This window comes from Pogona vitticeps, chromosome 4, assembly GCF_051106095.1.
Source record: "Pogona vitticeps strain Pit_001003342236 chromosome 4, PviZW2.1, whole genome shotgun sequence".
NCBI lineage: Eukaryota > Metazoa > Chordata > Lepidosauria > Squamata > Agamidae > Pogona > Pogona vitticeps.
The window spans coordinates 198,178,527-198,193,480 of record NC_135786.1 but is presented as its reverse complement, the minus strand read 5'-3'; the positions used below and the strand labels follow the sequence as shown (position 1 = coordinate 198,193,480).

Below are 14,954 nucleotides of genomic sequence, written 5' to 3'. Positions count from 1 at the left end.
AGGGTACCTATTTTTTTTATTCTTAATTCAGGGTAACAGATACCAAATTTGATCACCAGCTTATCGAGCAACAATACATGTAGATTACACAGGAAAGTATTGACCTAAGGTAAAGGTTCCCCTTGACATTTAGTCCAGACGTGTCCAACTCAGGGGCACGGTGCTCATCCCCGCTTCCAAGCCATAGAGCCAGCGTTTGTCCGAAGACAGTTTCCATGGTCATGTGGCCAGTGCGACAAGACACAGAACATCGTTACTTTCCCACCGAGATGGTACCTATTCATCTACTTGTATTTTTACATGCATTCGAACTGCTAGGTTGGCAGAAGCTGGGACAAGCACCGGAGCTCACTCTGTTACGTGGATTCAATCTTACGACTGCTGGTCTTCTGACCTTGCAGCACACAGGCTTCTGCGGTTTAACCCGCAACGTCACCACATCCCACACTGACCTAAGAATATTCATAATTCTCATACAACAGGCCATGTCTGCAACTGAATATAAAATGAAACAAAATTTGCAGATACAAACCAGAATGATTTACTAAGGCCCGTGTTTGTCCATCTGCAGTTGGAGTGATCAGATCCCAGATAAAACTTTTGATGTTTTCATCCCCTTTATAATGACTGAGACAATACACAAGGATAGTGCGGCAGATGGTTTCCACATCTTGTTCTGTTAGCTGACGTTTATAGCGCCCATGTGTGAGAATATCAGTCCACCGTCCCCAGCTACAAGAAAAACACATCCAGAACTGGATTTTACATTTTGACATTAACTACTGAGTGCCAGGTAGACTGGGAATTTTTGTATTAGGACCAAATGTATCATGAATTTGCAGGTCACATCAGGGAATCCAACTTCTAGCACCAATGAGTTAAGAATATTTATCTTACCAAGCAGGGAGCAAATTCACTGCTCGTAAAAGCCACAAATTAACTATACTGGAAATAATAAAATACACATGTTTAATGCTAATAGCTCTCATGATTTTGCACAGGAAATTTTATCCTACAGCAGTTTTCTACAGTCTTGAGATTTGTGGATCAGTTTGAGTTTGATCCTATAATCCTCTATTTGTAATAGCTGTATAGAACCTAAAAGAAAAACAGTTTAGAAAAGACTCTTAATCTCATCTTAATGGTAGTTCAGTAAGGTAGCCAGGCTAAATTCAAGGCTGTAAGTCATTTGGGGCATTATTTCAGCTTGAAAGTTCTCAAGTTTCACAGAACCAGGAGTTTACTGTTGAGCAAATGACACTGAAGTTTTAAAACTAATACTTTCACTACCTGTTCATTTCCTCAAAAGATCACTACATACCACAGTTTTATTCTATGGCTACTAGACTCTGGGTAAGAGCAGTGCCAAAGGACAATCCAAAATACTGAAGACACTAGCACTTTGGGTTTTGATTTTAGAAGTTCAAATCAATTGGGAGGGAACTGCGACTTTGTAGGCACTGCAACTGCAAGTTGAGTTACTTGCATCTTTTAACTTGAAAGGCTCATAATGGCATATCTAAGGAAGATATAAGTTTGTAATGTAAATTGTTTGGAAAAAAAGTCACAGCATTCCCACAATGCAGCCTAGCACATAAAGCATCTGCCACAACTAAGTAACCCTCAGTACATCATTTGAAGCCTATGTATATATTGTATACGTTATGGGATTAAATTGTTAAAAATATAATAGTCTATATGGCTATCCAGGGCATATCTTACTTACCCATAAACTAAGAGATTTTTTTCCACCCTAAAACATTCACTTCGTGCATAACCCTGGGATTTGTCCTGTGGCCTACGTGGTTTAATGGAAGGTTTTTCTTCAGAATCACTTTCTAGATCTGAAAATTCCATCAGTTCATCTTCTTTCACTGCACTGTATAGTCTGGTTTGCTTTCTTACTCTTGGCGTATCAATAACTAAATTGTTCTATAACAAAAAAAGAATAATTTTGTGTCATTTAATAAATCATTATCATTATTATTCTACTCTAATGATATTCAAAAAAACCCTGAATCATTTAAATTTCTCACCCTTCCATTTAAGGCATCAATATCAAGTTCAGCCTTTTTGGCCCACTTTTGCCAGAAGTTAGGATCATCCAAAGAAATGTCTGTTCTGTTACCAGATGCAACAAAACTAGCCTAAAACAAAGGTATGCTGATTAAAGATCCCAATGTGTATTAGTGCAATGAAAAATAGTGTCAGCATTATTCACCTTGCTTTCAAAGTCTACAATACAACAGTCTAAGTGGAGGACATATAATTCCATGGGAAGGAAGTAGGATTCCATGGAAAGAAGTGGTCATATCACAGTGCTGCTGATTCAGCAGTATCTTCAGGATGGGAAATGCAGAGGTCCATGGATAGACTGCCAGAAGTAAACAGTACAGCTATATGAGTCTTGGGTATGCAGTTGTATAACTTTGTTTTGTTGTTTTTTGCTGTTATGGTGACCCTATGAATAAGTAACCTCCAAAAGGTTACTTGCAGTCTGTGCTATGCTCTGGACTAAAATGCAAATCAACTGAACAAATAGAAGGTGCTTTAATGTCTTCCGAAATGTCATCTACAAAGCAGCTAGGATTGGGGTTGGAAAGGCTGGGTGGGCTGCTTTTGGGAGTTCATGTTTCATTCTGCACATCACCCAAAATTACTGCATATCTCTTCTTCAGAGGGTCTCGAGAACCAGCATAATTAACCTGGTGCTCTCCAGCTGTGGTGAATTACAACTCACACCATGCTCAGCCAACAGGGCCAACAGCACCAAGTTGAAAAACACTGTCCAAAAGCACTGATGGAGAATTTATTTCAGGCAATACTGAAATAGATTATGGAGCAGTGCACTGGACATCTTAACAAGGAATCTGAAAACTGTACTAATTCCATATTCACACTATAGGGCACAATGTTCTCATTAAAGAAACAACACAATGCACTATCTACATTCCTGTCAGTCTTCTGGGGATACACAAAAATATAATGGACAGAGCATGGCTTTCATGGGCATTCTGTGGCAACATATGCCAGATTTTGGTGATTTTTAGATTCTATTTTGACACAATTCTGCCTGCACACTGTGATTATCACAATCATATTTGTGACCATTTGTATCTATAATAAAGTTCATTCATACACACTTCCATTTATGTCAGAAAAACATCCACCTTAATCCTTACCTTTGCAAATGTGGAGCCTTTTCCTTCAGACTCTATAGTGATTGTGTGTGTTCGCCTCAGAAGTATCTGGTCTATATCCTCTTCACAAAATTTGGACCCTTCATCCTCTTCGTCCATTAAAGCTCCATAAGCCCCTTTCCTCAAAAGATCTTCTATTTCTTTTTTAGAAAGTTGTTGTACCTATAATTTGCACATAGTAGGAGCCACTTTTATCAGACTCATAATATTTATCATGTATCAAGGACAATTTTTTAAACTTCCTCAACAAGTATAAATGGTATGGTTCTGAAGGTAAAACAAAACACATAACTTTCTCTTGTACCAGAAAAGTCTTTTCAGAAACTTTCTGACCCTGCCCTCTGCAGAAAATGTTTTCCTATAACAAAGGGTGAAACAAGGAATTATTTTTTAAAGAACACAAATAGCATAAATACTGGAGTGACACCAGAGGAAGGGAAGTTTAAGCCTTTCCTCCTCAGTTGCTTTCCTCTAAATGCAAATAGCTGTTCTGGAAGAGCAACTTTTTGTCAGCTTCACAGCTGGGAAGAGAACGATTACATGCTACCTTGCTCCAAACACCCTAATTACTAGTGTTCACCAGTGGGTGCCTTTAAAAAAGCCTATATGCAATACAATGACATTTAATATAATGGCTTGTTTGTCCCAAAATGTGTGTTCAGTTACATAGTCAAATTTAATAGATAGCAAAATAAATTTAAGAAAGATCCTTTTTTAAAAAAGTAGGAACGATCCTAGAGAGACAGACAGAGACAGAAACAGAGACACAGAGAGACACTATTACCCCATTTGTAGCATTCTCTCTTCCACTCATGGACTGAAGCACAGCTTTATCAAGACCAAGTTTTAAACTTGCTTTATCAAACATTTCCCTTTCATATGAATTCCTCGTAATTAACCTGTAGATTTTCACAGATTTGCTCTGTCCTATCCTGTGACATCGAGCCTGAGCCTGGAAAATTATAAAAAAGAATTCAGCTTCTGCAATACAATGGATTACAAACGCATTATGTAAAAACCTAGGAACAATTATTTAATCAATTAAAAATACTCAAGAGCTTTCTGTATTTTTCTGTGTAGAAGACACTACTTTTTCCTAAAACCATTACAGTACACTAAAAATTGAGATGTGTCTTATACATGGAAGTAAGCTGAGAATACGGAGAGAGAGGAAAACTATCCGTACCTTGCCTCTATAAACAGGCTTCCTTCAATCAGGAGGCTTAATTTCCTACAGTCAGGAGACTTAGCTTCCTCCAATCAAGAGCCTTATGGAACTGACATCAGCTGATGCTGAACAAACCAACTGGAACACACCTCGTTGGAGGTGAAGCCTGTAGGCTCAGATGCAACAGGGACTCGTAATGTCTGAGCGTTCTGAGCCCAGAGGATGAAAAATTCAAAGCTAAGTTTTCTTAATTTTGGTTTTAGAAATTGGGGGGGGGGGTGTTTCTTATAAATGGGGGTATCTCATAAATGGAAAAAATACGGTATGTGTATAACTAAGAGAAAAAATTGTCAGATGTCTCTAACATCATACCTGAAGATCATTTTGAGGATTCCAGTCTGAATCAAAGATGATGCAAGTATCAGCAGCAGTTAGATTTATCCCTAAACCACCAGCTCTTGTACACAATAGAAAAACAAATCTGTCAGAATCAGGTCTGGAAAACCTGTCAATAGCTGCTTGACGAAGGTTTCCTCTTACTCTGCCATCAATTCGTTCATATGGATACCTAGGAAAACAGGGCAGCATGACAGGTAAATCTTAACAAACTATTTATGTTAAGAATTCCAGAATGAAAAGGAAATTTGAGACTTTGCAAATCCACATTTTTTCCTTAATTATTATTTCCTCCTCCTCCTCCTTTTTTTAAACCAGTATTTCAAATTGTCCAGCCAGAGTTCCAAGACTTTTTGGCACCATAGCCCTTTTGGGTTTTTTAAAAACCCTAACACACTTCCTTCTCTCTGTAACCATTAAGTCCAACCCTCAAAATTTTAAATTCATAAATTAAAAATAAGTACAAAAACTTGTTTTTTTAATAATAAAAAAAGTAGAGATAGTTTTTCTTCCCTATAGTTTATAATGGTTCGTGACATGGAATGTAGAGTTTTTCAGGCATAATTAAACTAGCTTGTTAAGGCATGAAAGAATTAGTAAAAGACATGGGTTGGAGATGGTGGGTTAGGATTAAAAGGGATGCTCTCCTACAAAATCTAGCTATTACTGGGTTGGTTTTACAGCCTACTTTGAACTCAGAACTCCCGGCAATGGCACAGGCAGAGCGTGATTAAAAAATGACTTCAACAGTGGAAGCTATTTGTTTTTGGGTTTTTAGTTGGTAGTTTTAAATTTCTGGGCACTTACATCTCAGAGGACCTCTGATGGACTATAAATGCCAACATGCTAGTGAAGAAGGCATAGAAGAGGCTGTCTTTCCTGAGAATGCTCAGGAAGTTAAATTTATCTCAGCATTTACCGTATTTTTCGCACCATAAGACACACTTTTTCCCACAAAACAGGGGTGTGTGTGGAAAGTCTGTGCGTCTTATGGAACGAAGAAAACAGATTATATTTTCCTGTTTTCTTCTCCTAAAAAATTGATGCGTCTTATGGAAAGGTGCATCTTATGGAGCGAAAAATACGGGACTTCTGTCCTACTATCGTAGCACTATTGAGAGTGTCCTAATCTATGACATTCTTGTATGGTTTGAGAGTAGCTCTGTAGCAGACAAAAAAGCTCTACAGAGAATCATTAAAATTGCCTAGAATATCATCGGGCTCCAGCTATCAACCCTGGATGACATCTTCACATCCCGCTATCTGAGGAAGTCACACAACATCCTTAGAGACTTTTCCCATCCTGCTTACAACTTCTTTGAACTGTTGCCCTCTGGCAGAAGATACAGAACAATTAAGACTCAGACCACATGTTTTCTGAATAGTTGTTATCCCAGAGCTATAATTGCACTTAATAATGAACTTGAAGACCACCAGTAGTGAATAGTTGGACAGTGTTACTTAGCCTGTGGTACAGATGTTTGTATTTTTAGTGAGGGATTTTTAATGAGTGGGGAGTGTTCGGGGATATTTATGTGTGTGCATGTGAGTTTGGTCTCTGGGTGTCTGTGTGAATTTTGCTGTATGTATATACTATGTATAGACTTACAATGACAATAAATTATTTGAATTTAATGTCATTGGGACTCCTCTTCCTGTTTGTCTTCTTTCACCTGTTGCATGATTGGGTTGCAATATATAACCCATGCTGGCTGGAGGATTAGGACGTTTATAGCCCAAGCCACTGGTCAAGCTGACCGGGGAATTCTTGGGCTTACAATCCAAAAAAGGAACTTCTCTAAGTTCTGGTGGTGATACAACAGGTCAAGAAAAAGGTGCAAGTAAAGAGACTCCTCATATGGAATGACAGAATGGGTTTGCTCCCATGAAAGTGTGCACAGGATAGTGACCTTTTTAAAATCTGTTATCTTTTCCCTTCCCCTCACCTGTTGTTTGAGTTGAAACACATTATCATGGGCGGGGGGGGGGGGGGAGAGGGAAGGAAGTCTCCAGGTAACATTAATGGCCGCTTAGGTTCCTATGCTGCCTTGCTGCTCAATGACATACTTAAGCAAAAATGGGAAAGGTGAGATGAAGATAAGTAGCAGCAGCAAGTGGTCCATGGTGATTGTTTGCTCTCTCTTGTGCACAGGCACATACCACCTGTGCCCAACCCTGACCAGAAGCTGTCACATATCTCCTATTATAGGCTGGCTTTCTCTAGAGTCATCTGTGTGTTTTTTTTTTCAAAAGCCCATCTATGTTAAGGCACTCTGGGCAGGGTGTCCTAACAAACTGCCTCTGGTGGTGGCACAGGCAATATGTACATGTGACTAGGGATGTTGCTGGTTTTCTTGAACTCCTCCCCCTCCCCCTCGTTTATCCTGAGTGCTAAGGATGCTTCAATGCTGCCTTTTTCTTTCTCCTAATCCACCAAAGGAATGAGCAGTAACATGACAATATTTGGACTACTGCATCCCTTCCTCTGTTTGCTACCATCCTGTCTACTCCTTGGAAAGGTTGCTACATATCCCTTTGGGCTCAGGCTCACAAGCTTAAACAGAGCTCTGCAATATCTAAAAAATAAATGAATGAATGAATAAAATGCTTTAATTTGAATGTCAGAGAAATTTGCAGATCATTTCAACAAGCTATTGGCAGAATTTCTGTATTCCCTCCCAGTGATCTGGGGAACAATATTCCAGTCTCATGTTCCTTGGGGGGTGGGGGGGGGAAGGAAAGTTATAAAAAAAAGTAACAATATAAAAAAGACTGTCAATGGTTGCACTGAAACTGTGCTGCTATTATCAACAGTGTCTGTGCCTGCAAATAGTTTTATAATGCTGATGTGAAGATGCTACAATTACCAGAAGGGTTGGTTTTTTGTTTTGCAAGCTTTTCCTTTAGGTTTAGAGATGAAGTTACTGACATTTTACTGACAAAACAGTGGGCAACACTACGGAATTGACAATGATGTGGCCCCCTTCATGTGTGATGCCACCTCATAGATAAGCCATAGGTAAATGTCTTCCTATGCCCCCTTTAAAAAGACTCTTGAAGCAAGTGTTAACTGGGAGAGAGGAAGGCAGGAAAGTTACACAGTGGTCTTCATCAAATTTTTCTGCCTTAAGAATGCATTTTCTTTCGGGGGTTTTTAAAAATCACAATTTAAACTAAAATGAGTCACAAAAATGAGAATCTTGTATTACCAAGATGTTTACATCTTCAGGTAATGTGCCAAGTTTTAAATTATGTACATGCAACAAATACAGAACACTGTTATGCCACCAGTCACTTACTTTGTTGCTATATTTCAGTCAGTATTACCCTATTACCTAACCTGAAAATAAGCCCTAGTATGGTTTTTCAGGATGCTCGTAATATAAGCCCTACCCAAAAAATAAGCCCTAGTTAAGCCCATTGTGCAGCAACCAGAAGATGACATGACTGTAAAATAAAACATCCCCTGAAAATAAGCCCTAATGCGTTTTTGGAGCAAAAATTAATATAAGACCCTGTCTTATTTTCAAGGAAACACGGTAGAAGGGCAAAGATTGTTACAGACTGAACAGAACAACAAAGTTAGTGTAACTTTTATTTGTTCACCCCAACACAGAACACACTTTAATTTTATTTCACATGTGTACTCATTCTAAAAAAATTGTCACATCTAACCATGAATGAAAACATAGTTTGTTATGGCTGTGAGCAAAAGTTTACAATTAAATGCATAATTATTGTTACACTTATGCCTACACTCAAATCATAATGTCAAGTCCCTGTGGTTTCAATGTTTTCTCTTTTTACAATATAGGTTAAACACTTGATACCGTGTTGAATAACTGCTTTTCCTAGGTCTGGATTATATTGTTATTCTCACCGTCTTTGAATGAGGTAGTCTTCCAGTATGTCCAAGCAGCGTACCATCTGGGAAAAGATAAGCACCCTGTGGCCACCAGCCTTCAGTTTTGGCAGCAACTTGTCAATCAGTACAAGCTTGCCAGCAGCCTGGATCATTGCCTGGAGCTGAAAATCTGGAGAGTCAGGATTGTGTGTTTCTTTAAACTCTTCCAAAATTTTCTCTTCAGCACCTGCAGAGATTGGACAGCAATATGTGAATACTCTAAAGGTTTTATTAATAAAAGTACAAGTTTGCCTCCAGTTCCCTACACAAGAATTCTAAATGTGTAGAAATATTTACATAGCTGCATTTACTTAGCTTAAAAATAACATGAAAACAGAGAAGTGCAAACAAACAATAAAACCAAAGCTTCCAGCAAACAAGTTTCACAACAACACAGAGGTGCCAAGCCAAGAAGTCATAACAAATTAGAGAGCAGAGAATGATGGAATAATTAATTACTACATTAAGAACATAAAGACAATATCTAAAAGGCCTTTTTGGGTTGAAAGATATGGCAGCAAAACCACTTCCTTCTTTAAAACATATCTCTAATAACAATTCAAGTTCAATAGTTCTAGGATGCTACAGGAGAGGCATTCTGATGAGATATCAATTCTAATTTAAATGTCCTTAACTTTCACAAGGAAATAATTATTGTTAGGAAAAATGATACTCAGAGCACTATGTTAATGGGTATATTTCCATGAAAAAAGGCACATACTAAAAAAATATGGGGAAGAGGGAAAATACAACTGATGGCTCCTCCAACAATTCAGTTTGCTTACTGTGGAGTTCCAAACAAAAGTAGCACAACTGAAGAATGGAAGATACAATTAAGTAAGTCAAAATTTTAATTTATCATTATTATGCTGTTCTTCTCCACAATGGCACTCAAGGCAGCTCACAATAATTCAAATACAAGTGAAGTAAAAAACACAATAAATTATTTAATTCTTTTTTAAAAAATGACCAAGCAGGGAATAAGATAAAAGCCATAATAAGATAAAAGCCATTTAATTTTTTAAAAAAAAATCTTTGAAAACAAATGTGAACACGTTTTGATTCCTATTATACAGCTTATATGACCTAATCTTTCCTTCAGACAGGAAAGTATTGTGTCCTAAGCTCATATGATATTGTTAAGAAAAATAATTGAGGGACAAGCAAACAGAGGACACTTCTTTGATTAAAACAATGGTAGCAAGCCTAGGTGAAGCAACACGGTATGCTGATGCAACAACCAAAGTGAAGATTTAGCCACCCATAGAGTTTGGAGAGATCTTCAAATAGTTTTGACATAAGGGGGTCCAAACAGGACATCTTATGCTCCTCCGCAACAACAATCTGTTAACAATGGACACGGGAGAATGCGAACAGCATTGTGCACTTTGCCTTGAATATCATGCCTTTAATGCAAAGAACTGAGCTATGGCCATGGATCCAAAGTAGATCTAAAGAGGCACCACCACTACACTGCCAACAAGAATTGCCTGACATATGGACTGAGCAGGGAGTGACAGAACAACCATCAGTTTTCTGATCTTTTCCCGCCCAGCAGTAGAAACAGCACTGAAAGCTTGCTTAACTGATCTGGTTTCTTCCCATTAAGAATGAATTTAGCTTGTACTCTGTTCCAAAAGAAAGGCAGGAGAGAAGAGAAGCCACAAAACAAAAGATTTCAGGCCAAGAAGTCAATGCAGATCAAACTTAATTTTCAAGTATAACAAAAAGAAAAAGAAAGGAGCTGTGCCACTTTAAGGACTAACTGATTTATTTCACTGCAAGCTTTCGTGGATCAAAATCCACTTCCTCAGGCAACGACTTACACTGAAATGAAGTGGTCATTCTTTTTTTGTTTTTATTTTACTTGTACACGCTGAAACAGACTGACATGGCTACTCTGTTGTAATCTGTTTATTTTCCAAGTATTTGTTATCAAAGGAAAAAGTGCCCAGAAAGATAAACTGCATGTTAAAATCCACATACTGAACTGCACAAAACTGGACACCCCCCCAAAATCCATCAATCCATGCTTCACTCCGAAAGTATTTACTTAAAAAATAGAATGTTATTATCAATATACAGTGGTGCCTCGCAAGACAAGCGCTTCATTTTACGACAAAATCGCATAACGACGAAGTTTTTGCAATCGCAAAAGCGATGTTTCCTATGGGGTTTTTTCGCTTTGCGATGATCGGTTCCCTGCTTCGCTAACCGATTATTGCAAAACGATGATTTTCGCACAGCTGATCGGCAGTTTCAAAATGGCCACCCGGTAAAAAAAATGGCCGCCTGCTGTTTTCTGGGACAGATTCCTCACTGCACAGGCAGCGAAAATGGCTGCGCTATGGAGGATCTTTGGTGGATGGTGAGTTTCAAGCCCATAGGAACGCATTAATCGGGTTTTAATGTGATTCTATGGGCTTTTTAAAATCGCTTTACGATGTTATCGTTCTACAGCGATTTCGCTGGAACGAATTAACATCGTAATGCGAGGCACCACTGTACTACCAAGAATCTGTGCTATATCATTTGTAAGAAGGAAAACATGCCAAAGTATTTTATGCCAGCTGTACAGTGGGGTCTTGACTTGAGAATTTAATCTGTATTGGAAGGTGGTTCTCAAGTCAAAAAGTCTGTAAGTCAAGTCTCCATTGACCTACAGTGCATTGAAAACCGATTAATCCCGTAACAGGCCGTTTTTGTTCCATTTTGGGTTTTTTCTGGTCTGTAAGTCAAATCTCAGTCTGCAAGTCAAATCTAAATTTTGCGGCCAGAGAAGTCTGTAACTCAAAAAGTCTGTAAGTCAAGCCGTCTGTAAGTCAAGGGTCCACTGTACTGTACTAACTGGATACTTCTTCACAAGTCAGCTTGACCTCAGCAGCAAGGAATTACAGTGGTGCCCCGCATGATGATGACCCCGATAAACGACGAAACCGCAGGACGATGACTTTTTTGCGATCGCTATAGCGATTTGCAAAACAGGCATTTCAATGGGGGAATTCTGCTTCACGATGATTTGGTCCGTGCTTCGCGGACCGTTTATTTGCAAGACGATTATCTTTACAGCTGATCGTTGGCTTTGCAAAATGGCTTCCCGCTATTTTCTGGACCCATGCTTCAGAAGACAGCAATTAAAAACAGCTGATCGGTGCTCGCAAAATGGCTGCCCTATGGAGGATCTTTGCTGGATGCTGAGGTATTTTCCCCACTGCAACACATTAACCGGTTTTCAACGCATTCCAATGGGGAAACTGTTTAAGCATGATGACAATTTCGCTGTATAGCGATTTCACGGGAACAAATTATCGTCGTCATGTGGGGCACCACTGTAATTGATTACTTTCAGGGATTTCTACTTCAGATATTTCAGGAAATCTTGTAGCAAAATGCAGAAAACTATCTCAGTGACTGAAATCCTGTTACTTATTGTAGTAAATCTCAACTAGAGTAGGCCCATTGAATTAATGGAGGTCACAGAGTTGATTCACTAAATCACCAGATTTAACAAGCTTACTCTACTTACAGGCACAAAATCAAACATGAACCAAAAACAACCTCACAAACTGAACAGGTTCGTTTCATAGAACCACACTTTCAAAAAATGAAATGGAACACAAAACTTTTTCACTGTTGGCATTTTGTTTTGCTTCCCCCAGAAAGCACCCCTTTACTTTCAATAAGAATTGTTAAGTTAATTAATCAACAAGGTAAAAACATGAACATCAGACAAATGGAACCTAATGTATGCATGTATAAAGTTGAGCACAAAGGAACTATATTTGCAAATATAAAAATGTATATGGCAGAAATTTTAAAAGTTTGAGGCAATTCTCTATGTGCAAATACCCATTTAAGTTCGCATCTTGTGATGTAGTACATGACAGAAGTTTTTATCAATTTAGAGAAATTAACCTAATTTAAAACTTACGTATTTGAGAAGATGAGCTAGCAAAGCAATAAGCACCATATTCTGCATGTACCTTACATTAAATTCTAGTATCATTAATGTTATGAATCAAAATTAATTTGAGATTTTAGCTTAAAAATCAGTTCAGGCACAGATAACTTAAATATATTCACAAACAAATAAAGAAAGATTTGTGTCGAGTTTTTAAGATATGTGTCGAGTTTTTAAAGTAATGATAATCCATTTAGGAAATCTCCTTACGTTGATTTCTACTGCTTTTAATTCGCAGCACACTTTAAACTTCTACATACTACATAGGGATAAAAGGATTTCAGAGCTTGGGGAAGTGTTATCAGCCAGCTTCCTCTATCCCATAACTGTCTGCCCACTTGAGTTGCCAACAACTGAGTGACAGGCATGGACTTCCATAACTTTTTGTAATGCAACCCCCAGAATTCACCAGGAATTCTCCCAACCAAAATCCTGGAAGCTACAAACAAGAAAGCAAAGTCTGAGGTATTTTCAATCATTCAGAGTTGTAAAACCTTCTTTAGTGATCTCCATTTTGGCTGTTAAGAAGATAGAAATGGTTGGGAGAGGTTAAGCTGTAGCGGAGTCACAAGCAGCTTTAGGATAGCTGCTCCATTTTAAACTTCAGCATGTACTGTTACTGTGTTATTGGGCTGGTGGCATTTCCCAAGTGCTTAGTCACTACGGACTGCAATTTTGAGTAGGTCTGCATTTTGTTAGCTGCCTTGAATTATACGAAGTAGGAGAGCAAGAGGGGAAGAAGCTCTGTTCAGATCTTCCAGTATTATGGGTGAAAGATGCTTAAGAAGAAAGAGCAATAGCACTGTTACTCTATCATAATTTGTGCTCACCCTATTTATTCTGGGTATTACTCCAGTCTGCTATCCTCCTGACACAGTTCTTAGAATGCAGACTGCAGTGAGGTCTCAAAGGGTATTTCCCATAAAAAGCTACCTGAGCAAAAAGATATGTTGCCACAAGCCCAGCAATCACTATAGCAATAGAAACCATGGAAAAGGACCAACAAGATTACCACAGTGCTGATGAAAGCTTTTTTCCCTTCCCAGACATAGAGTTTGATCTCTAAACTGACCTGTACTTCCAATTTTGACTGCACAGGTAAAATCTGACTTGTACTCATCACACAACAATCATGGTCATAAAGAACCCATAGTGCATCTCCTGGGACCCAGCTGAGTCTTGCCAGTACTTAAAATGCCTCAATATGTCCACTATCAGAGATGCAAAGCATTCCTGTGAGCACTACACAAATCTGAATACCTAAAAATTCTTGATGCTGCTTAGAATTCTGCTCTGCCCTGCTGCCTTTTTAAGTGCTTTGAAGAATAAAGGGGAGACTTCCATATGCAGGTTAGTTTTGAACTGTGGAGAGAGGAGCCTTTTGTATTCTTCTTAAACAGAAGGAAAATTAGGCCTACCATTAATAAGATATGGATGATTGCAGCATTTTCTTAATTCCATCATAGTGTTTAAGAGATTAGGAACATTTGCTTGACCACCGCCTTTTGACAAAAACGTGAAATTCTTTTCAAGAATGGCTCTGTAATATTTTTTCTGAATGTTTGTCAATTCGACTTCAATGATGGTTTCTTCTTTTGGTGCCAGATTCTTTTCAACATCTTCTTTAAGGCGTCTTAACATCATTGGTTTTAGAATAGCTTGGAGTTTTTGCACCTAATTAAACAAATTATTATATGTTAAATGAAGTAAAACAAAACAACTGCCCCATCAATTTTTCCTACTATTATTATAATCATTGTTACACTTGAAGTTTGTCTCATATGGATGTCCTTTAATTATACTGCATTTCTGCAAGCATCATGTACATATTTCCATAAACCATACATATTGTCTTAAAAAGCAGCATAATTACTAACAAAAACTAAAGCACATTATGTACTTTAAAAACAAATACAACACAGGATTATAGCAATTAACAGACACTAGAACTGTAATTTTATTTAAGGAACTAGAAACATGAAAAATCTAAATTTGAGCATGGTGACAACAATAATTCTGAAAAACCAATTTTTAAAATATTATGCAATAATATTTAATATTATGCAATGTATAGCTCGTTATCTTAAAAAGGACTTTCTACTATGTAACAAAGGGAATATGTTAGTTACAGGATTATGTCTACTACCAACAGGTTTTCTAGATCATGCTCACAAGTTTGAAATCCAATTTTTTCAGAAGTAACTTGGTTGCTTTACTCATTATAAAGGTTTCAGAAGCAGCTTGCTATGTTACTCATTATACTATCATTATTACCTAACTTTGTTTAAGTGGACAGGATTAGGCAGGCACCTTCTGTTCTCTTCT

General features: G+C 38.0%; 1 protein-coding gene across 11 annotated transcripts in view; it reads right to left on the bottom strand.

Annotated features, from left to right (window-relative positions):
- Nucleotides 1–14,954, bottom strand: part of CHD7 (chromodomain helicase DNA binding protein 7) — a 195,854-nt gene that overhangs the window by 29,176 nt on the left and 151,724 nt on the right. For all 11 annotated transcript variants that reach the window (XM_072998969.2, XM_078393767.1, XM_072998966.2 and 8 more), the window contains 8 exons: nucleotides 14,048–14,303; nucleotides 8,645–8,855; nucleotides 4,741–4,936; nucleotides 3,985–4,152; nucleotides 3,183–3,362; nucleotides 2,037–2,147; nucleotides 1,727–1,932; nucleotides 533–732 (listed from right to left, as the gene is read on the bottom strand). In XM_072998969.2, coding sequence (XP_072855070.2) covers nucleotides 533–732; nucleotides 1,727–1,932; nucleotides 2,037–2,147; nucleotides 3,183–3,362; nucleotides 3,985–4,152; nucleotides 4,741–4,936; nucleotides 8,645–8,855; nucleotides 14,048–14,303 — 1,528 coding nt within the window. The remainder of the gene's footprint in view (nucleotides 1–532; nucleotides 733–1,726; nucleotides 1,933–2,036; nucleotides 2,148–3,182; nucleotides 3,363–3,984; nucleotides 4,153–4,740; nucleotides 4,937–8,644; nucleotides 8,856–14,047; nucleotides 14,304–14,954) is intronic.